The sequence below is a fragment of the Pleurodeles waltl genome, chromosome 12 (genome assembly GCF_031143425.1).
Source record: "Pleurodeles waltl isolate 20211129_DDA chromosome 12, aPleWal1.hap1.20221129, whole genome shotgun sequence".
Taxonomy (NCBI): Eukaryota; Metazoa; Chordata; class Amphibia; order Caudata; family Salamandridae; genus Pleurodeles; species Pleurodeles waltl.
Genome location: NC_090451.1, coordinates 638883255 through 638905614, shown reverse-complemented (window position 1 = coordinate 638905614; position 22360 = coordinate 638883255). Strand labels below are relative to the sequence as shown.

General features: G+C 44.0%; 1 protein-coding gene across 2 annotated transcripts in view; it reads right to left on the bottom strand.

The window, feature by feature from the left end:
• DENND4B (DENN domain containing 4B) overlaps nt 1–22360 on the bottom strand; it is a 167109-nt gene that overhangs the window by 90119 nt on the left and 54630 nt on the right. For both annotated transcript variants that reach the window (XM_069218173.1, XM_069218174.1), the window contains 9 exons: nt 21655–21724; nt 18656–18825; nt 16875–17116; nt 16570–16636; nt 15570–15628; nt 13790–13934; nt 12869–13044; nt 8413–8513; nt 7563–7778 (listed from right to left, as the gene is read on the bottom strand). In XM_069218173.1, the coding sequence (XP_069074274.1) occupies nt 7563–7778; nt 8413–8513; nt 12869–13044; nt 13790–13934; nt 15570–15628; nt 16570–16636; nt 16875–17116; nt 18656–18825; nt 21655–21724 (1246 nt within the window). The remainder of the gene's footprint in view (nt 1–7562; nt 7779–8412; nt 8514–12868; nt 13045–13789; nt 13935–15569; nt 15629–16569; nt 16637–16874; nt 17117–18655; nt 18826–21654; nt 21725–22360) is intronic.

Genomic DNA, 22360 nt, shown 5'->3' with positions numbered 1-22360 from the left:
AAAAAGTGGTTGGCTGGCCCCTTGAACATGTGGTCAACTCACCTGCCAACCATGTATGCAGCCAAACATTTGGTCTGATGGCCCGTCAACCAAGGGGTCTTCTGGCGAATTAACCAACCGGGCTTCTGACCGAGTTGTCTCCCAGCCTGCCAACCCAACAGGTCAACCAGTTCTCCAACCAAGTGGTGGGCCAGTTTGCCAAACAAGTGGTCAGGCTACTCACCAACCAACTGGTCAGCCAGTTTGCTAAACCAAGTGGTCAGCTACTTTGCTAAATCAAGTGGTCAGCCAGTTCGCTACCAAATGGTCAGATGGGTCCATAACCAAGTGGTCAGATGTCCCCCCAAATAGGTAGGTAGGTGCCCACCTCCTCAAACCAGATGGTCAGGTGGTCCCCCAACCAGTTAGTCAGATGGCCCCTCACCAAAAAAGTGGCCAGAAGACACTGCCCCTTAAGTGGTGGTCTGCTGGTCTCCTAACCAAGTGGTTAGTAGGCCGCCCAACCAAGTGGTCAGCCAGCCATCCAAAACAAATATCAGTCACTGGCCCACCCACGCAAGTGGTCGCCTCAAGAGGTTAGTGAATCAAGCAGCTACACCGCCCCCAAAGCCAAGGTCAATCCAGCCCCTAAAATACAAGATCACTACCAAACTATCCAACTGGTCAGATAGCTTGCTAGACAAGAGGTCTGTGATCCTGCCAATGACAGACATTGGTCAGCAATTCTGCTTCACCAAGTGATCAGCTTGCCAGCCAAAAACCAGGAGATCTCCTGAACCAACAAGCAAGTAGTTGGCTGGTATGCAAATAGAGAAGTCAGCCGTCTACATGGTTAACTCAAAAGGTGCTAACTGCAGTTCAGCAAGTGAAAAGGTCAGCCAATCCACCAGATTAGATACAATTACATTAGCTGTTCTGTTGTTGCAAAAAGACAACACTGCTGACACCAATGAACTACTGTTTGACATACCAATGGAACTGGCAAGCTTTGTGAGAAACATCAAGCTGTCTGGTTTTACATTCATACAGATTATGTCATCAACTGTTGTAGCCATTACACCTCCCTCCACCACTGTGTTTGATCTTTTCTTTAAAGTTGTGGACTTATACAAAGCGCCTAGAGCAGGACCACCCGTTCCAAGGCACTTGAACTCTTTTTATAATGGGATAGTTTTCAGCTACAAACCAGCTGAGTCCCCTAAAGAAGAAATGGTTTCTTACCTGTAACTCCAGTTCTCTCGTAGGGGTATTTCCATGATAGTCATAAGCACTGAATAGTTCCGCGCGCCTGCGGGGACCCCGGAGCACTGTTGTGTAGTATATTCTTAAGTGCAATCATCAGCTCCTTGACAAAAAGGTCTGTGAAAAACACTTAAGAATAACAATGTGCAGCCTATGTGAACAGCTACACAGGCCAAATTGTTAGAAGAAAAAAAAAACAGTTGTAGTGTAAATTTCACGTTTAAACCTCTATTTATTCTATAAATACATAAATAAATACATTCTCATATTTTATTTACACCTCTCATGAGAATAAAACAATGTAGGGCAGTGTAGCCCATAGGCTGCCATTATACAGAATGAAAATAGAGCTGTGCCTTTAAGAAAGTAAAGTCTTCCTGTTTCCCATCATGCACAGCAAAAGGCAGTTGCCTCAGTTCTTTTTTGGAGGCTATTAACGTGACATGAAGAAAAAACAAAACATTTGTTGGAGTACCAACCTCCATAATATTCATGTTCTATGTCAACTCCACCGGGGAGGAGGGAGGGTTGCTTATGACTATCATGGAAATACCCCTACGAGAGAACTGGAGTTACAGGTAAGAAACCATTTCTTCTCTCGTAGGGGATTTCCATGTATAGTCATAAGCACTGAATAGAGTAGCAAGCCCATCCCCATAACCGCGGTGGAGTAGATATAAGAATACTGAGAAAAACATGAATCATGCAAACAAATTCTTGAGCAAAGCCTGCCCAACCTGAGCATCTGCCCTAGCGTCTGTATCAAGGCAGTAATGCTTAGTAAAGGTATGGACCGACCTCCAAGTGGCAGCCTTGCATATTTCTGCCAAAGGGACATTTCTCATCAAGGCTACAGTAGCTGCTTTCCCTCTGGTAGAGTGGGCTTTTGGCCTACCACCAAGGGATTTGTTTGCTAACTGATAACATAACATAACATTATACATGAAACAATCCACCTGGATAAAGATTGTTTAGATGTACCCAAACCTGTTCTGATTGGGCCATAGTTAATAAAAAGTTGTTGTGATTTTCGTAAGCTTTTTGTCCTGTCCAAGTAAAATTTCAAGACTCTCTTTACATCCAGAGAGTGCAGAGTTCTCTCAGCAGGAGTAGCTGGATTCTGAAAGAAAGTCGGTAATGAAATTGTTTGGTTCACATGGAAGTCGGAGACTACCTTAGGTAAAAATTTTGGATGAGTTCTCATTACCACTTTTGCAGAATGAAAAACCGTGTAGGGTTCCTGAGCGCAAAGGGCCTGGATTTCGCTGACCCTACGCGCTGAAGTGATTGCCACCAGAAAAGCAGCTTTCCATGTGAGATGTTGCAGCGATGCCTTATGTATTGGCTCGAATGGCGGCAGCATCAGACGTGATAAGACAACGTTCAGTTCCCATGGAGGAGAAGGCTTTCTAATGGGGGGAAAAACCTTCTTTAAACCTTCTAGGAAATCCTTAATAATCGGAATCCGAAAAAAGGAAGTTTGTGAAGGACTCTTTCTGTATGCTGTGACAGCCGCCAAGTGAACTTTTATTGACGACAGTTGTAAGCCCGATTTTGCCAAACTTAACAAGTATGGCAGGATAGATTGTTCTCCACAGGAAACCGGGTCAATGTTGTTGTGTAAACACCAAATGCAGAATCTCTTCCACTTGCTTGCATAGGCTGATCGTGTGGAAGGGCGCTTTGCTTCCTTCAGAATTTCCATACAATCCTGAGGTAGGTTCAAGTGTCCATATTGCACTAGCTCAGGAGCCATGCTGCCAAACTCAACGATGTGGGGTTGGGATGAGATATCTGCCCTCTGAACTTCGTGAGAAGGTCCGGACGATATGGTAGCCTGATGTGTGGTTTGAGTGACCGGTGAAGAAGGTCTGGGAACCACCACTGGCGTGGCCACTCCGGAGCAATTAGGATCATTTTGGTCTGAACATTGGACAGCTTCTGGAGGACCGCCGGAATCAGGGGAAGCGGTGGAAAGGCGTAAAGAAATGCTCCTGACCAGCTTATCCACAGGGCATTCCCCAGTGTCCCTGGATGGTAATATCTGGAGGCGAAGTTTTGGCATTTTTTGTTTTCTGGGGTTGCGAATAGGTCTGTAGAGGGGGTACCCCAGAGTGCGAAAATGGAATGAACGACGTCGTCGTGTAGTACCCATTCGTGGTTCTCGTCCATTACCCGACTGAGGGCATCCGCTTGAACATTCTGGATGCCGGGCAGGTGAGTTGCCACTAGTGACAGGTTCCTGGCTAGAAGCCAATGCCAGATTGTCTGAGCCTCTCTGGATAAAATTCTGGACCTGGTGCCTCCTTGTTTGTTCACGTAGTACATAGTGGCCACGTTGTCTGTCTGGAGAAGGAGAGTTTCCGTTCTCAGAGAGGGAAGGAAGGCTTTGAGCGCAAGGTGGACTGCGCGAAGTTCCAGCAGGTTGATGTGATAGAGACTCTCTCTCTGTGACCACTCGCCTTGGACTCGAAGATGTTCCATGTGCGCCCCCCATCCGATCAGTGACGCATCTGATACGATGGTTTGAGATGGGGGCCGTTGTTGGAACGGAATCCCCACCAAGAGATTGCTGGGTAAACACCACCACTTGAGGGATTGTAGGGTGTGAGGAGAAAGAAGGACTTTGTTCTCCCAATCGTCCCTCAGTTGACACCACTGATCCTCCAGGTTTTCCTGCAATGGTCTCATATGGAGGCGAGCATTGGGAACCAGATGGATACAAGACGCCATCGAGCCCAGTAGAGAAGCTATTATTCTTGCAGTGGCTTGAGGTCTTTCCTGCAGTTGTTTGCACTTCTGGAGAATCGATAACCGTCGTTCCTCCGAAGGAAACACCTTTCCTAGCCTGGTATCTACAATGGCCCCTAAGTAATGCAACCTCTGAACAGGTGTTGCTGTAGATTTCAGGAGATTGACTTGAAGACCAAGTTTTTGCAGCAGTTGTAGAGTCCATTCGAAATGTTGCTGTGTCTCGAGACAACTGGAGGCCTTTATGAGCCAATCGTCTAGATAGGGGTAGACGAATATTCGCTGTTTCCTCAAGTGGGCGGCTACTACCGCCATGCATTTGGAAAAAGTTCTTGGCGCTGATTTTAGGCCGAAAGGTAGAACTGCAAATTGGTAATGGCGTTTTCCGACAGTGAACCTTAGGAATTTTCGATGTTTCTTGGTTACTGGGATGTGAAAGTAAGCGTCGCAAAGATCTATCGCACATAGCCAGTCGCCCTGACGTAGATGTGGATAAATTTGGTGTAAGGCTAACATCCTGAATTTTTCTTTGCGAATCCATTTGTTTGCTGTCCTCAGATCTAAGATGGGACGAAACTCTTGTTTGTCTTTTTTCGGTACAAGGAAATATCTCGAATAAATCCCCTTCCCTTGCTGGCTGATGGGAACGGGTTCTATGGCTCTTTTTTGCAATAGGATATTGACCTCTAACTGTAGAGCTTCGAGATGGCGGTTGGCTGTTTTGGGTGGAACAGATGGTGGAGGACTGGTGAATCTGAGAGCGTAACCATGTCTCACAATATTCAATACCCAGGCGTCTGTTGTGATGCGTAGCCACTCGTCCAGATGATTTGAGATACTTCCCCCTACCGGAGTGGATAACGGAGGAGGGGGAAGCAAAGATTCAGGGCTTAGACGTGGGAGCCTGTCGAGTTGCCTGAGTTTGAGGTGTTGAACGACCCCTTGTCGACCTTCGCTGAGTAGAGAAACCCCTTTGATACTGCTGTTGTTGCTGTTGCTGGGGGCGCGAAGACATCCAGTGTGGCGACTGATACCGGTGGGTGAAAAGTCGTCGTTGATATGGCCGGAAAACCTTTCTTTGTTCTTTCGGTCTTTCCATCCCTACCGCTTTCAAGGTATCTAGTTCAGCTTTCATTCTAGCCATCTCGTCATCGGCATGAGAACCGAACAAGGTGGAGCCCGAGAAAGGCAGGTTTTGTATTCTCTGCTGCGCTTCAGGTTTGAGTGATGTAAGTCTCAACCATGCATGCCTTCTGAGCGCTATCCCGTGTGCATAATTGTGTGCGGATAGCACCGAAGAGTCAGCTGCAGCACTTATAATTTGGTTAGACACCATGGATCCCTCACCCACGACCTCCAGGAAATCTTCCCTTTTATCCTTAGGAAGATGTTCCGCAAACTGTATTAAAGAGTCCCAGAGGGCACGATCGTACCGCCCTAATAACGCAGTAGCGCTGGCTGCCTTCATCGTGACGGCTGCAGTAGAGCATACTTTTCGTCCTGCAGCATCTATCTTTCTGCTCTCTTTATCTGGAGGTGAAGAAGAAGATGGTGAGGTTGAATGCAGTTTCTTTGCCGCTACTATGACCACCGAATCAGGAACTGGGTCCGACCTCAAGAATAGAGGATCTTGTTCTGGTGGACGATATTTTTTAATAAGTCTGGAAGGAGCAGACTTTGTTGCGGCCGGTGCAAGGAAAATATCCATTGCTGGTTCAAGGAGACCTGGAACCAGTGGAAGCAAAGGTCTGGAAGATGTCCTGTGATGCAAGGTCTCGAAGATCACTGACGTCGATGGGGCAGGTACCGCCAGCGGGATGTTCAGCTTGGTTGCCCCTCGTACTAAGACCTCCTGGAACGTATTCACATCATCTATGGGGGACACTCTCGGGGACGGTGAGTCCGATAGGGTTGGAGAGTAGTCCCGTGTAGACGAAGAAGAACGCCTGTGATGTGAATGCTGAGATCTCTGTGGGTCATGACGGTGCCGAGAGGAAGAAGAGCGTCTAGAGGAATGTCCCGAACGTCTTACAGACCGCGTTGGAGTCCTCAAAACAGACTCTACAGGCGGAGCCGGAAGAGGCGCCGTAGGTGTTACCGGCGTCTGTGGCAATGGTGATTGTCGAGGAGAGAGTTGTGGAGACGCTGGAAGGAGGATGATTGAAACAGAGGATTCTGAGGTTGTATAAACCCTCCTAGGTCTTTTTGATTGTCTCGACGTCGACACACTCCTCGACGTCGAAGTACGGTGACGGCGAGTGTCCTTCGCCGTCGATTCTTCTCGCCGTTGAGAATCTCTCGACGACGACCCTCGACGTCGCCGTGATGACGGTGAACGTCTACGACGTCGAGCACCCCTCGACGTTGATCGATCTCGCCGTTTCGACGGCGAACCGGATTCAGATCTCCTCGACGTGGAACGTCCTCGCCGTGTCGACGGTGACCCAGATCTCGACGGCGAAAGTCCACGCCGTCTCGACGGCGAAATCGTCGTCGACGGCGAGCGATGTCTCTTTCTCGCCGGCGAACCACTCCTCGACGGCGAGCATGTTGGCGCCGTTCCTTGCCTCGACGTCGACGCCCTCGACGTCGTCGGAGACCTGTGCCGTTTTTGAGCCGGTCTGGTCGGAGTTATAGAGGAACCAGTGTGAGCCCTGGTAGAAGACTGACCTTCTCCTCGCTCTGTGGTAGAATGACCACTTTTCCTCCTGTCCTCTTTCGCCTGGAGTCGGATCTTCTCCCTGTCACGAAGGGTCCTTCTGGAGAAGGTTTTGCAGATGTCACACGACTCCGGTTTGTGGCTGGATGGAAGGCAAATTATGCAGACCCGATGTGGATCTGTTTTGGCCTTTTTTCTGCCACAAGAAGGACATTTGTCAAACAGTGAAGGCATTTCTGAAGTAGAAAAACCTCAAAATTCTGTCAGAATCTAACAGAAAAAAGCAGAAAATTATCACTCAATGTTAAAAACGTCGAGTGAAAATGAAATTCAAAAGATTTTAAATGAATTTCTGTCACAAAAGGATTTTGTGAGGTAGAGCTCAATGCTTCAGGGTCCTGTCAGAAAGGAGCCGGAAAAAAGAACTGAGGCAACTGCCTTTTGCTGTGCATGATGGGAAACAGGAAGACTTTACTTTCTTAAAGGCACAGCTCTATTTTCATTCTGTATAATGGCAGCCTATGGGCTACACTGCCCTACATTGTTTTATTCTCATGAGAGGTGTAAATAAAATATGAGAATGTATTTATTTATGTATTTATAGAATAAATAGAGGTTTAAACGTGAAATTTACACTACAACTGTTTTTTTTTTCTTCTAACAATTTGGCCTGTGTAGCTGTTCACATAGGCTGCACATTGTTATTCTTAAGTGTTTTTCACAGACCTTTTTGTCAAGGAGCTGATGATTGCACTTAAGAATATACTACACAACAGTGCTCCGGGGTCCCCGCAGGCGCGCGGAACTATTCAGTGCTTATGACTATACATGGAAATCCCCTACGAGAGAACTAGGTTAGATACGAACACCATGCCTAGTCTTTAAACACCATTTATCTCAGTTTCCTGACCTTGTAGGAAGAAGAGATTGCTCAGGTCCCTTGTCTTCTCTGATGGTGCTTGAGTGATGGGTAGCAAGTACGAACGATAACCTTTTAAGACACATGCCATAAACCGCAGGAAAGAGGCCTGGATCTCCAATTCTAGCTGCTTCCGACGTCCATAGATCAAGTCGTAATCATTCAGGAGGAATTCCAGGGAGTCCTCTTCCACTGGTTTGTTGTACACTGTCAAAGAGAGAGCTCGGGGTTAGTATATACTTCAAAAGCATAAAACCTTCATGATATCTGCATGTTTCAAAGACGAAGAGACGAGAGAAGCAACATGCGTGTAGCAAAATGCCATTATCTAATGCTCGTATAACATGGTAAAGCACACCCCAGCCCCCGAGACATCTGAACAGCAACTGAACCTCTGCTGCTCAATCAGATGCTTTAGTGAGCTGTGGTACAGAACAAAGAATCCTTTGAGAAAACAGCCCACATGCCAAGACTGAAGAATGGTTAACAGAGATTGTGGTCAGAAATTAGAGTCAGTAAATGGGGTAGTTCAAAAAAAGAGGCTTATTAGTAAAGATTTTCCATATATCCCACTAATAAGCAACATGATTTACTTTTTTCATAGTTTGGATGTGCAGGATGTGTGTCAAATTCAAAACCAGAGGGACTGAAACTCAATTATGGTACATGGTTAGAGTTATTGGTTTACCTTCACGCTGGAAGACCAAGACAGAGATACTAATGCAGAATAGATGTGGGTCTTGCTGACAGAAAAGAAGCAAGTGGTGGAGCTAAAATATGTGTATCTGCTCTTAACACCCGATGCTAGGCAGGTAGCCAAGTCTAACCGCACTAAACTTACTTTCATCCAGCTGCTGATGGAGCATATTAAGCGAATGGTGTAACACCTTACTCGGTTTCCGAGGTAGAATACGGGATGAAAGGATCTTCTTTTCTTCAGTTCTAAAAACAGATGAGAAGACCTATAACTGTAATTCCACTTCAGCAATGCAGAGAAAGAAAATCTACCAAAGCCATGCTTGCTAGTTCTGAGAACCATATGTCACTCTAATACCCTAAATAAACTTACAGGCTACATTCAATATGGGTCTGCCTTTGGTTTTGAAATACCCTAATCACTATTTACAAAGGAATGTGCTAATCAAATTAAATGAAACTAAGAAAAATCAGTAGCATCTACTAGAAGAGAACAGAAGAGATCAGGACACACACCTGATTATACAGGTTTTACTGTAAGACATTAACTTAGGGCAGAACTATACGACCACAGAGAATCATGAAGCAGACCCAGTCTGTAAAAATATTCTAATGATTAAAACTGCAAAAAGATTGACCATTTCCTGTTTGTACAAATCACTCCCCTCCTGTTGCACTAACAGAAACCAATGTGGGGATTTCTGAAGGACCCCGGGCCATCTAGCACAATTTATGACCATATCCCATTTATTCAAGTGCATTGTTTCAGGAGAGGAATGAAATAATGTGTGCACTGACGAAACACTGCCCAAAAAGAAAATAGTAAAATGTACCCAGAAACTTCTGTTTAAGTGGTGGGAGGCTGACATGGAGGACACAGACAGGATTCTCACTCTACAGAGAATAGGGGGATGGGAAAAAGGGAGGCAATTTTATGAACTGGCTTTAAATAGGAGATAACCAGAAGTTTGGTCTTCGACACAGAGGGAGGTAAACATATCCTGACAAAGGAGATTTAGGGTCTTATTTAGAATCTGATGGGTAGGATACTCTGGCAAAATGTGACAGATATCTCATCTGCTGTAACATAAATGAAATGGCTAGAACCACTTTATACATTATATGGTGGCATGTCAGGTCATCTGCTGCATTTGGGATGGAGTATCATGACTTCCAAAATCTAAACAATGCTCTTAGTATGTTCATAAAAGGGAGTGAAGTTGGGCTTATTACGGAGTTTGCTCATGGAGGGACTGGATCTATCTTAACTTTCTTGTCCTCCTTCACTGAGAGTTGTCACTGAAATTTAACACCCATGATTCTCAACTGCAAATGGCTATTGCACAGCAGACATATGAACCAGATTTGGGGATGCCACCGTCTTCACATCAGAACTAAAAGCTCAATTAAAAGAAATCTACCAACTGCAGCAAATCTACCAACAGGCACTCTATGCCACTCTATGCAACATATGAATGTAATGACATTGTGCATTTTAAAAATAATTTTTCCTTGATTTCTCAGGAGAAACATTTCCATACAAAGACTTAAACCAACAGCATTTCTCCTATTCATTCATAGGTCCTGTTACGCCAGACACTTTTCCTTTTTTGTTTCCTGCTATATCTTGCAAGTGTGTGCAGTGCTCCCCTGTTGTACTTTAGGTAACTGTATTGGAGTGGAACTTAGGCTTGGACTTAGGTGTAGGGGTAGGGCACTCTCCCTTGTGCTTCATACAGAAATTCTGTCGCCCACTGGGTGTAAAGATATCAGCAGAGAGACCCTTTTTGCTCAAGTATCTGTATTTCAACCGCCCCTGAGATCTTACAATACTTTTTTAACTGGCCTCTGCAAATGCTCACAACACAGCTGCAGGGAAGACGTACGGAAGTAGCATGCAAGCCGCAAATGAGGAGGGGTTTGAGGATGGGAATGAGGAAGAAGGGGGAAGGAAAGAGGAAGGGAGAGGAAGAGAAGGAAAGGAAAGGAAGGCAAGCACCATGACGAAGGAAAAGGAAGAGAAGGAAGGGGGAACATGAGCCAGAGAAGAATAAAAGGCAGGAGAAAGAGGGGGACTAAGAGAATTAGGAAGAGAGAGGCACGGCTAGTGGGAGAAGATGAGGAGAAAGAAGGGGAATAGGCAGCTGAAGCAGGAGAAAGAAGAGGCAGAGAAGAAGCAGGAATAGAAAGAAGTTGATGAATGGAAGAAGGTGCCAGAGAATGAGGATGAAGAGAAAAGGAAGAGGGGCAGAAAGAGAGGGAGTAAGAGAGAATAGGAGAAAGGAAGTGAAGGGGGGGAAAGAGAAACTGGAGGAGGAGGGGCATGCGGCACTATGAAGAGCAGAGGAGAGGGAGTAGAAGAGGAGATGACAAAATGGAAGAATGTGTGGAGAAGAGAAAGAAAGGTAGGGAAGGAGAAGAAAGGCAAAGGGGGGGAGGATGAAGACAAGGTGGAGGTGAAAGGAGGAGAAGGAAGGAAGCAATAAGTAAACTGCCCTAGTGGCGCTGAGTTGTAGAATGGAAGAGGTGTCCCATTTTAGAAGGAACGTTCGTCAGGATGCTGAAGACCAAGGCCCGACACACACTAGCATATTGATGACTGGACTAAGACAAATATGTGGAAGAGGCCACCCTGAGATGCCTGGACAATACCCTTTACTTGACTTGGATACTAGTGTCTGGGCACATTCTGAGTAGGTGAATGTGAAAGTGTGTATGATGTGCACTGGGATGAATAGGCAGTGATACAATCATGCCACCTGTAAGGTTTTCCTCTCCCACTTCATTACTCGCAACTCTTTCTCGCCCTCTCTTTTTTCCTTGCTATTTCCTCCTGTCTTTATTTTTCTACCCTCTTTGTCCTCCCATTTGCTTATTCCTTTTACCCAACTCCATTTTGCAATTTAGTCTCCCTTCCAGCCCGTTAGCTATCAAAATAACCCCTATTTATTTTCTCCTACCCATTTTGCATTACTCTTCCCTTATACATTTTACTTAGCTCTTTTTATGCTCTTCTCCAGCTTCTGCACCTCTTCTCGCCCTTCTCCCCCTGACCTCTTACCTTCTCGTCAGCTTCTCTGTTCTCTTTCAGTTAACTTATCACCTTCTCTCTCTCCTCCACCCTTCTCCATTCATTTATCTCCCTCAATTCCTTGCTCTCTAATTTGTCTTTGTCATTTCTGATCAATTTCCTCTGATTGTGCCCTTCCTTTTTCCAGGCCTCACCCGTCACTGTTTCTTACCTCCTTGTGTGCTCCTCCTATCTCCTATTCTACCATCCTAATTCTATTTTCCTGTTGATTTATTAGTTTCTTCTTCTCCACTCATGACCCTGCTTCTACTCTCAGAAATTGCAACTCCATTCTTATTTGCTATCTGACAAACTTTCTTTCTGATGTTACTTATAAAAGATACTTGCATGTTTCTAGGGATATTCACTTCTTCCTCTCAACCTTGTAGCTACTTTGTTCTATAATTCTGTACAGAAATACAACTAAGAAATGTGCATTCTCCTCTCTCCTCTACCATGTGTTCCTCAGTACAAATGGGTTAGTATGGGTTTGTACACTGCACTAGAAGCATGTCTGCTGAGAATGTAAAAAGGAATTTGCCTCTGGTTGCAAATTCTCACAACTAAAATTAAATTTGAACCACAGTCTACTAAAATTTAAATAACTAACGCCATAACATTTGATGTAAGAAATCATAGTTGTGTATTAAGGAGCACATTGTTGCGAGACTCCTCTAGAGCTCATCACCATTTTTTTCAGTGCAAACATGGCTCGATATGAAATATAAAATCAGTACACAAATGTGCAAACGCTGAAGTGGGGAATGCCAGGTGAAAAACTCAGACTTAACACCAGAGCCAAACGTTCTGGAGTACAACACAACAATATGCTGACTTTGAGACTCCAGTGTAATATCCTACATCCACCTATATGTGAGGTTCTAAGTTGTAAACAGCAGGCCCATCAATCAAGGCTGTAGGCTGAATATATATCACAACTGTTTACATTGGGATCATAGTTTTGTGTAGATTGTGTGTCCTTGTTCTCACATGGAATGTACAATTGTTTTGGATTTATATACACCAATACCATGTGTGGTTTTAAAGGCTATAATGAACAATTGGATCACATATGGGAATTCACAGAACCAGTGCTGTTCGAACCTGGTATGGGACATGTTCTGAATGGGAGAGACTAGCCTTCACACCAGAAAAGCAGCATTTGGTCCCAGTTGGCATTTTTCAACAAGAATAAAGGGACCTCTGCAAACAAGACATTTAAACCTGATATGGGACATGTTCTGAATGGGAGTGACTAGCCTTCACATCAGAAAAGCAGCATTCGGTCCAAGTTGGCATTTTTCAACAAGAATAAAGGGACCTCTGCAAACAAGACATTTAAACCTGATATGGGACATGTTCTGAATGGGAGTGACTAGCCTTCACATCAGAAAAGCAGCATTCGGTCCCAGTTGGCATTTTTCACGAAGAATAATGGGACCAATGCCAACAAGACATTTGCAAATTTTTTAACAGCCCAAAACAAGGTATGGATTGGTGACTGAAGGTCATCTTTAGTCTGCTTACTTACTGGAATAAGGTGTTGGTGTCCAAATCAATGCAGAGGACATCATGCGGTGGATCATGAATGTCAAAGTAGCTGGAGTGAATACCCACTATGAAAGGAACTGGGGCACACAGTACATCAGCCAGTGTGAGTGGACAGAGGGGGATGTATGGGCACTGCCATTGCAATGGAAATATTACCTGTGGAAACATTAATGTACTGTTAAAAAAATATGCCTAAGGAAGCAAGGAAATTACAAATGAAACATGAACAGCGAGCTTGGTTGAGAGTGCTGCATGACTGTGGAATCAGGAAAAATAAGACTGCATAGAGCGCAGAGAGTGACAGAAAGGTTCTTAAAAAAGAGGAGCAGGAACAGCTGTGCAGCAACAAGCGTAGTGGAAGACGGCAGTAGGATGAGAATGCAGGGACAACATCTGGAGAGGAGACAGCAGTTTGATCAATGGGGTAAATGGCACATCTTCAGTGTACTGTGAGGGCAGAAAGAGGTAGAAAGAATTTTGCAACAGGAATCAACCAGAAGCATATGAAAAGGGACTGCCAAAATAACATAATCAGTAGAAGTAACAGAAAGCAGAGAAAGAAAGGCAAGTGTGCAGAATCAGACAGCAAATGGAAGAAGTGAAGACACCTCTAGACTGAAAGGGAAACGGGTGAAGGTGGTGTTAAAGCACCAGCAGCATAAAGGTGAAAGTGAGGAGAGAGGAAAAGGCTACATCTACAGTGTGCAGGGGTAGGTAACAATGACTGCAGAGGACTGATCAACAGGACGGCAGAGGTAACTGCAGGCGATTGTTTCTTAAGGCAACAAAGACAGAACGAGAAAACAACAGCATTTCAAACATTTAAAAAGTTGGTCATCTATGTGGAATCTTTGAGAACAAAGATCAGTCCCCTCATTCCCCCTTCCCCTTTAAGCCTCACCGACACCAGAGCCTCGCAGACACTAGTCAGGACATCTGGACGCAGCGAATGAATCAGCAACTTCTGTTCTGCCAGGACAGCCAGCAGCAGTGTCAGTGTGTTATCGGGTCCTAGGTTCTGCAGCAGTGTGACAAAGCTCGCCCCACTATAGAATAAGAGGAAAGAGATAACCAAAAACATTCCAAAATCTGCAGAACTGTAAACCTCACTTTGGTGACAGGAGATAATGCTGGCTCTAGATCAATAACAGGACACTATAAATTGAGCATTATATGCGTTCTGACAATTTGATTCTATTTATCTCCAAAAGTTGGGTCAGGTTTCGTTGTGTCTATTTCTATTTACAGCAAATGTATTTTAACACCACCAGCACCAAAGAAAAGATCTGTGATCCAAGTTCAACATATGTCTTCTCCACGGTGAAGCCATGTATATATCTATACATGTTTCAGAACACTTATCATGCTGCTACTGGTCTTAATCACTGCAATCATACTTCAGCTGGTTTTTGCACCCTCACTGGCATCAGGGTTTGAATTTTAACTCATCTGCATGATTCACTGCACTTTTTTCAACGTGCTTTCCAGTTATCACTCACTTCTTATGCACTTCACAAAAGATTATATAGAAGAGGGGAAAACATTTGTTTAGTTGAAAGAAAATAAAATGCACAACCAAGTTCAACTGAAAATGTTCACTTTTCTAGCGGGAACCACTGTCAACATTGTTGCATTGTTGCCGCCACAGTCCGAACGCCGGCAGTCTTAATCCGTCATGGCAGCGCTGCAAGCAGCACTGCCCTGGGGATTACAAGTCCCCTCTGCACCGGCTTTTGCATGGCGGTCCCACCGCCATGCAAAGGCTGGCAGAGACAGGGTGCCGGGGGCCCCATGGGGGCACCTGCACTTGACATAGGCATTGTCAGAGACCTCATGGACAGCCTCGTTGTGCTTTTCACTGCCCGAATTATGGGCAGAGAAAAGCACAACAGCACCTGACGCACCGCAACTTTACAGCCGGCTTGATTACGCGCCAGCGTCAATGTTGTGGTGAGTGTTCCGCTGGGCCAGCGGGTGGAAATGCTGTTTACGCCCACTGGCCCAGCGGAATACTCCTAATCGGGTTGGCGGGCAGAAAACTGGAGTGGCGGTTTTCCGTCGGGAAAGAGGTTGGCGGGCAGCTGACTTGAAATGAGGCCCTTTGTGTCTGATTCACACTGGTGCAAGTTTCTTATCAGAATGCATTTTTGTGTTAGCTGTGAGTGTGTCCACCCATCCATCCTTCTTAAAAACGCTTTCTTTAGATCTATTTGTTCCTCCACTGAGCTTGATTTCACAGGCCTACTATTACAAGATATAGAATCAGTAGTGCCATGATGTTTAGGTTATTCTAATTAATTGTTCTTCATGTTATGCTGAAAGCACTTACCTTTGTCTTTGTCAATGATCTCCTTCAACCACCCTACACCATGTTCATCATTTATCTATATAATTAACCCTTAATGTCAGCTCAAAGTTCTCTAGGGCGTCAGAGGTTAGGTCTGCCTAATTTGTTAGATGTGACTGAAAACTGTTTACATGTCGATGTCCTAGGGGTTGTAGAATAATGCACAAGAGGGCTTTTGTTACAGACAGGCACAAATAAATGTGGCACAATATATCAGGCACTGGATAGAGTATGTGACCTATTTGGGACCAGGGAAAAGAAAGTCAGACACAAGACAGCCTGTGTGCTGCTCCAGGAAGCAGGCAATCCGTACTGAAGTAGCAAAGTGAATTACCTCAGAGGAAGCGGAGAAGAGACAGGCTGCGTAAGTAGCACATTATCGTAAGATGACATCTAGAAGAAAAACAGAGAGAAACATTCAGCAGCAGCAGCACATAAGACAATTAAACCTTAAAACACACACACGCAAATTGGGAAGCTGGTGGTCAGGTACCAGCAAAGGAACCTTTATTTCATCATATTTGTATATGAAAAGTTTTCTTCCTCAGGGCAACAGAAAGGGATAATCTTGTTTTAAATTATATTGTTTTAAACTCTTCTGGTCTCTCACACAAGCTTGTTAAACTCTGTGGTCCAAAGAAAAGATTTTTTCTGAGATTAGGTTAGAAAACAGTGTTTGCTTTTATCTACAAATGTAATCTGCAGCCTCTGTAGTCATTGCAGTGTGTGCTGGGATCTGGAACGGACTACTCAAAAAGTCAGTGCAGAAGGGGGTAGCTTCAAACTTAGGCATCCCCCCGAGATGCTCCATCCTGTACCTTCAATCTAGGCAAGCTCCACCTAATGTTTTATTGGAGAGGCAGCAGTGTATGACTTTAGTAAAAAGGTGCTGTGATGGTTATATGTTTTCATTAAGACCTGCATTACATTTAGGTGCCCCTACCTATGTCAAGAAATAGAAAAACTGTACTTCAGAGCCTTAAAAATTCCCGTCAGGCTAATGATGGTAGAGAAATATTCAAAGCTGAGAATCAAAAACTTCCCCTGCTACAGAAGGGAAAGTTATTTACCTTTAACAGGGGTTACCCTGTATGATAACTACATCAGATTTGGGTGTGATAGATCTCCAAGCTTCCTTCATAGTAAGTGAATATTTAAAGCTATGTATATGAGCAGGAGGGCCTTGCTAGGGATGAGTAATCTATTTACTAACCACAATGATTCTCACACGTAGTCTAACAGTACTTAGTTCTACCATCATCTTAGCATTTTGTCAGATAATATACTAAAACTTTACCCATGAAGAAAGTGAAACAGCAACGGAAGACATTTACCTGCACAAGGATGCGAGGTCTCTGGGGGGACGGAAAGGGAACATTATGCATAAAATGAGAAATGTGCCTGAAATAAAAAAGAAAGAGTATACATGTAACTTTAGACCCACTACGTCAATCAAATAATGAACAAATGAAATCTTTTTCAGGGGCCACTCATGAAATTGAGGTTATGCCCCAAGGTGGCCTAGGATAATGGATGTTACTATGTAATCCTGGGTTTCAACTGTATTGCTCTTAGTTCCATGCTGCTGTGCTGACAGTGTCTTTTGGTCCATACAACAGGGAGGTTACAATATACTCACTTCTCAATCGGAAGCACGTGGGGGCCCGAGATCGAATATCGATAAATAAAAGTGAGGAACTTCTGGAAGACATCAAAGAAGGGCCAGTGGGACAGGACACAGATGCTCTTCTTGGTTTGGACAGATTTGCTAGTGATGGGCCTCCGATCCACCACACTTAGGAGCCCCAATCGAAGGCTCTGTTTCTCGGTCAGCTCATCCCGGGGGAAAGACTCGTGGAACTGAATCGCAGCTCCATACACCTACCAGGGGCAAAAAGGAAAATTCTGACTTGCAGGAAATCCGTGAAGTGGCACCTACACTGAACATAAACCTGAAACACCAACCATAAAGGAAAACTCAGAGACAGTCACTATGCCTGGCATAACCAATACAGCACTGACAATCAAAATAAACCATCCATAAGACCACACTAATACCACAATATAGTCTGAAAAACATGCATACTGCTATGAAGCTTGACAAAGTACCCTATACATTATAAATGCTGACACATGACCTACGGAAAGAAAAGTTTGAGACAGCACACATAACATACAAATCTATAAGACAATGACAAAACCAGATAAACTCCTGAGAGAGCATTTACAAAGTGAAAACATGAGAATAGTCGCAATCTTGGCAATACCCAGCTAGAGCACTCATATGTGCAAAATCATAAGACAGCAACTACAACATTAAACCTGAGACAAACGCCATCCTGGGAACAATCCTTAGACAGCACACATGCCACACAAGTCACACAGGCAGCATCCATACTAGGCAAAACACTAAAACAGCACACATACTAGGCAACACGTGAGGGTTGAGCACCCACATTGGGGTGTATGAAGACATAAAAGATAGCACATCAAGCAAAATTCTGAGTCATCTCCCATACAGAATAAATTCCAGAGACGTTATCCATACCGGGCAATACTATGAGACAGCACCCCTACTAGAAAACAAATGAAGCACCCTTTTCAGGAAAAATAATGAAATACTACCCGTACTGGAATGAACGTTAAAACAATACTTACAGAAACCTATACCATGACAACATCCCATATCCAGCATTCTACCAAGACACTGCAAATGTGAGGCAGAAAACACAAGACAAAAACATACAGAACAAAACCCAAGACACATCTCCATTATGAAACCCTGAGAAAACGGCTATGTCAGGCAAAGCCTAGAAACACCTACTACCCCAGATAGAAATTTAAGAGAATATCCCATACTAGGAAGCGCTCAACCCTGCTAAGATGCCAACCATACCTAGGAAACCACTGCAAAGGGATCTATCCCATACAAAAACTTCCTGGCACACCTCCACTGGACAACATCCATAATGAACACTTAAAGCGTGGAAAAACCTGACACAACACCAATACCAACCAAAAACTGAGACTGTCCAGATCTTGAATTCATAGAGAGGAGCTATTAACACTGCACTCAAAGAGAGGGTCTCAAGCAGCATTTAAGACCACAAATGGCCCTATCAAGGCACATACAGAGGTAAGAAACACCAGCAGTTAGCAACATCCAGGCACTTCAGAAGAGAGCAATTATGGATAATAATTGGTTTGGCACACACCAAAGACATCAGATTCCAATACAGCACAACTCTCAAACGATCTGCAACATCTCACTTAAGTGAAGACAATTAGGCTAAAGCAAATACTAACTCTGGCTTACTCTGGAATCTTCAATTCCAATACAGAACTCCTGGCAGCAATACAATAAGCCACACACTGCAATTTCAAACAAGCTGACCTTTTCAAAGGTATGGGGTATCCTACCTTTTCCCCAGAGGCTCCAGTGAGCACAAAGGTGGAGAAGACAGGCAACTGGTACTTAGTGTTCAAGGGCCAGCTCTCAATGGTGGCCCCCATGGGCAAGCAGAAGATTGAAACTGAGTCTGGAAGAGGAAAGGCATCAATGTCCCTCTCGGGGTAGCGATAGATCAGCCCTGAAAACAGAAAACAGGGAAAACATTTAAATGAAGAAAGCAGGTCAAAAGCACAGGAAATAAATGAGGTTATGGATGCAAACCAACAGATCACATGCCCAAGCAGTAAGAAAAAATAAAACACAGGTGAACGTTAAAGGAGAGGTATCCGTAATGAAAACACAAAAGAAAAAGAAGCACGGACCAGGGACAGTCTGGAGAACTCTGCACAACAGAACTCTCTAAGATACAAGACTGGGAGGGTTGGGCAACCGGTTCTCAGTCTACAATGCAACTAGGCACAGGCATTATTACTTTGTAAGAATTTTGCACATTCACTTTTTTCAGAACTATGCCTTTCTACACTTTCCACCTCTTTGTGGCAGTGATCACTGAGCCCTCGGGAACCCAGAATCTGACATGAATTTTAGTTGAGAACTCTTAACATGCTCTCCTGTCTCCATGCAATACCTCCTGGTTGATCTTGGAAACTGATCCAAGCCCTATTAAAGCCCCGATTTTCACCCTTCGCTACCTTTGGATTCTGGTAACTTTAGTATAAAGTAAAAGACACCATCACTAGTTTCAGGCTGTCGGCTCTGGTAACACTGTCTTGTGCTGGAGGGACATTCCTAATACGTATTTTTGTCTTCAGCAGATCAGATGCACGGGCGTGTATGGAAGGTGTGCTCTGTCTCCAATTTACAGGCATTTTTTTCTTGTAACAGCCACACAACCACTTCCCTTTTCCTAATTCCTGTCATTATGGCGATATTTTCCTTCAACTACCAAAGACATCAGATTCCAATACAGCACATCCCTCAAACGATCTTCAACATTTCACTTTAGTGAAGACAATTAGGGCTAGAGCAAAAACCTACTCTGGCATCTTCAATTCCAAATACAGAACCCCTGGAAGCAATACAATACAGCAAAAAACTGCAGTTTCAAACAAGCTTTGATGTGTAAGGTAGCGGTCTCAGTGCTGCAGCGTGATCTGAAGCAAGACTGACAGGTGTGCAGGAGGTGGTTAGCAATAATGTGATGTTAGAGTTGAACGTTGGCTGCTTTTTCAATATCTTGCCAATTAATGGTATGTGAGTGATAGGCTAGTATATGGTAAGGACATCAGGATCTAGTCTAGGTTTGTTTAGGAGCTAGAGGATCTGGCCTATCTTGAAAGCTTCTGGGAAGATGCCTTGAGTGAAGGAGGAATTTACAGTAGTGAGCAGGTGTGAAAGAGTTCCCAGAGAGAGCTCTGATGAAGGACAAGGGTGAAACTTCCATCTTTGTAAGAAGCGACTTTGAGGGAGCCGAGAACTGAGACAGATAGGGCTTTAATGGTGGACAACTGTGGGATTCTACAAGAGGGGCTGAAGGGTAAAAGATGAAGCAGGCTTGATACTATCAATGTGCTGTGTATTTTTTCAATGAAGAAGAGATTGACTGTATTTCGCTTTTCTGAGGAGTGAGGAAGAGACGTGTGGCATAGGGTTGACTCAGTGCTTATTTTTCTTTGAAAGCGTACTGCTTCTGTTGATGGCTTCACTGATGACGTTGGAACAGTACTTTCCTTTGGCTGATGTGATGAGCTGTCTGTGTATTACAAAGAGGGACTTTTCATGAGGTCATGGGTGTTATGTTTTCTTTCATCACCAAGGTATGCTCAGGATGAGAACAAAAGGGCTTGCGAAGTGCGGATGGAAATTAGAAATATCATTGTACTAGGACTAATGGAGTTTCACTGCCTGTTATCCTGTGACATCAGACCTGCCACCACCACAATAGATGGAGTATTAAAATGTATTATATGCAGAATAGCATTTAGAGGCATGGTCAGATGCACAGAGTAAATGACACACTGTCAGGTGTGCCAACACTGATTACCTGTTGCAACCATCTTCTTAGTCAAACTGAACTTTAAGACTTTGTTTTTAATGTTAACGCAGAAGAAACCAGGGCAACCTAATTCTAGGTAGCTAACTAGACACATACCAACACAAGTAACAGGTAAACAGAGAAAGGAGCCGAGACAGGTGAACCTTTTCCAAAAGACCATTGGTACAACACTAAGCAAGAGGTAGAGTGAAGAAGAATGAAAGAGATTATTTCTGCCTTTGATATGACAGTCAGCAGGCTTCAGAAATATACTAACCCCTAAAGGTTGAACATTTGATCCCAAACTAGCAGCTACTGGTTTCTGAAGCTTTCCTTTGATGCACAGCATTGCTCTTAAGTCAGCGGGCTCAGCAACGGGGATTTGGTAGCATATATTAAGTTCTTGAAATAAGATGGACAGATAGATCTTTAAAAAGGATCACAGGCATGCAGATACATTAGGAAATTCTCGCTTTGGGGGCAGTTGAAAAAGTGGTGCTGATTCGCTATTACGACTGTTCAATGCAGATTAAGTCTCTTCCGGAGAAGGAATGGTTTTGAAAGGAGCGATCATGGTGAGAAAACTTAAACTAGGAAGAAGCAAAATAAAGTGAGGAAGGTGATGTGACTGGAAGACAATGAGAAAGTAGGCATGCCTTGAGAGATAGGAGCACTACATGTGCCTTCAGATAAACAAATTCCAGCCTTTCTGGAGTTCTAATGTTGACTGGAATCAAATGCATATTTTTGGGGCAAATGTAATTTTATTGATCAGTTTCTATCAATTAAGGCAAAATTCACACTGTGTTTTTAGAGATGAGACATGCACATAATGCTCTATTGGAATTTTATCTTCTTACCTCCTTTTCAGAATGCTATGTGTTAAAAGAAGTCATAATAATTGTTGTCCATTTCTTTTTCTATGCAAAACAATAAACATAAAAAAAGAAGAGTGAAGGGTATTGAACTCACCTGCTTCGTATACCAGTGTGTGTGCCTTTGCCATGGCCTTCTTGTAGCACAGGTAAAGAGCTGAGCCAAACTGTAAGAGAAAATTATGTGGAGACAAGTCTTACTGGGTATTTGGAGCAGGACAATGAACAGGACATTAGAGAAGTAAGTAAGAGTTACAGCTGATTGATCGTGCGCACCAACTGTTTGGAGGGCTTGGCCTAAATAGAACACTTCAGTGAGGTCTTACTGTGCTTTGACCAGTACTTGGTTGGCAGCTCTACTAATCTTCAATTTGAATCAGTAAGTTAGCGTGTCTCAAATGCAGGTTTAAATATGTAGTTCAGGGGTTCAACCCTTCCAAATTGCAGGTTTAGGCTTTTGGAAAGTCAATAGGGCAGGTTGAGATTTCACTCAGTTACGGGCATTAGTCAAGGGTTCTAGAAGTTGCAGATCGAGGGTTTGGTCCATTGAAGGTGCATGTCAGAGAATGAACAATTTACAGCACTTACCTGGAGTTCAGCCTTTCTCTATTGGAAGTATCTAATCAATCAGTCCCAACTACATACAACAATGGATCAGATCCCTATTCAACTGGGACTTCTGTCAATTCTAGTGGAAAGGGTATTATTTTAGTATGTCTCGGGTACATGGGGGGTGGATTCAGTCAGCACATAGTACAAGTCTGGGTTTCAACTAGGGAAACATATAAAGCAAAAGCAAAGGA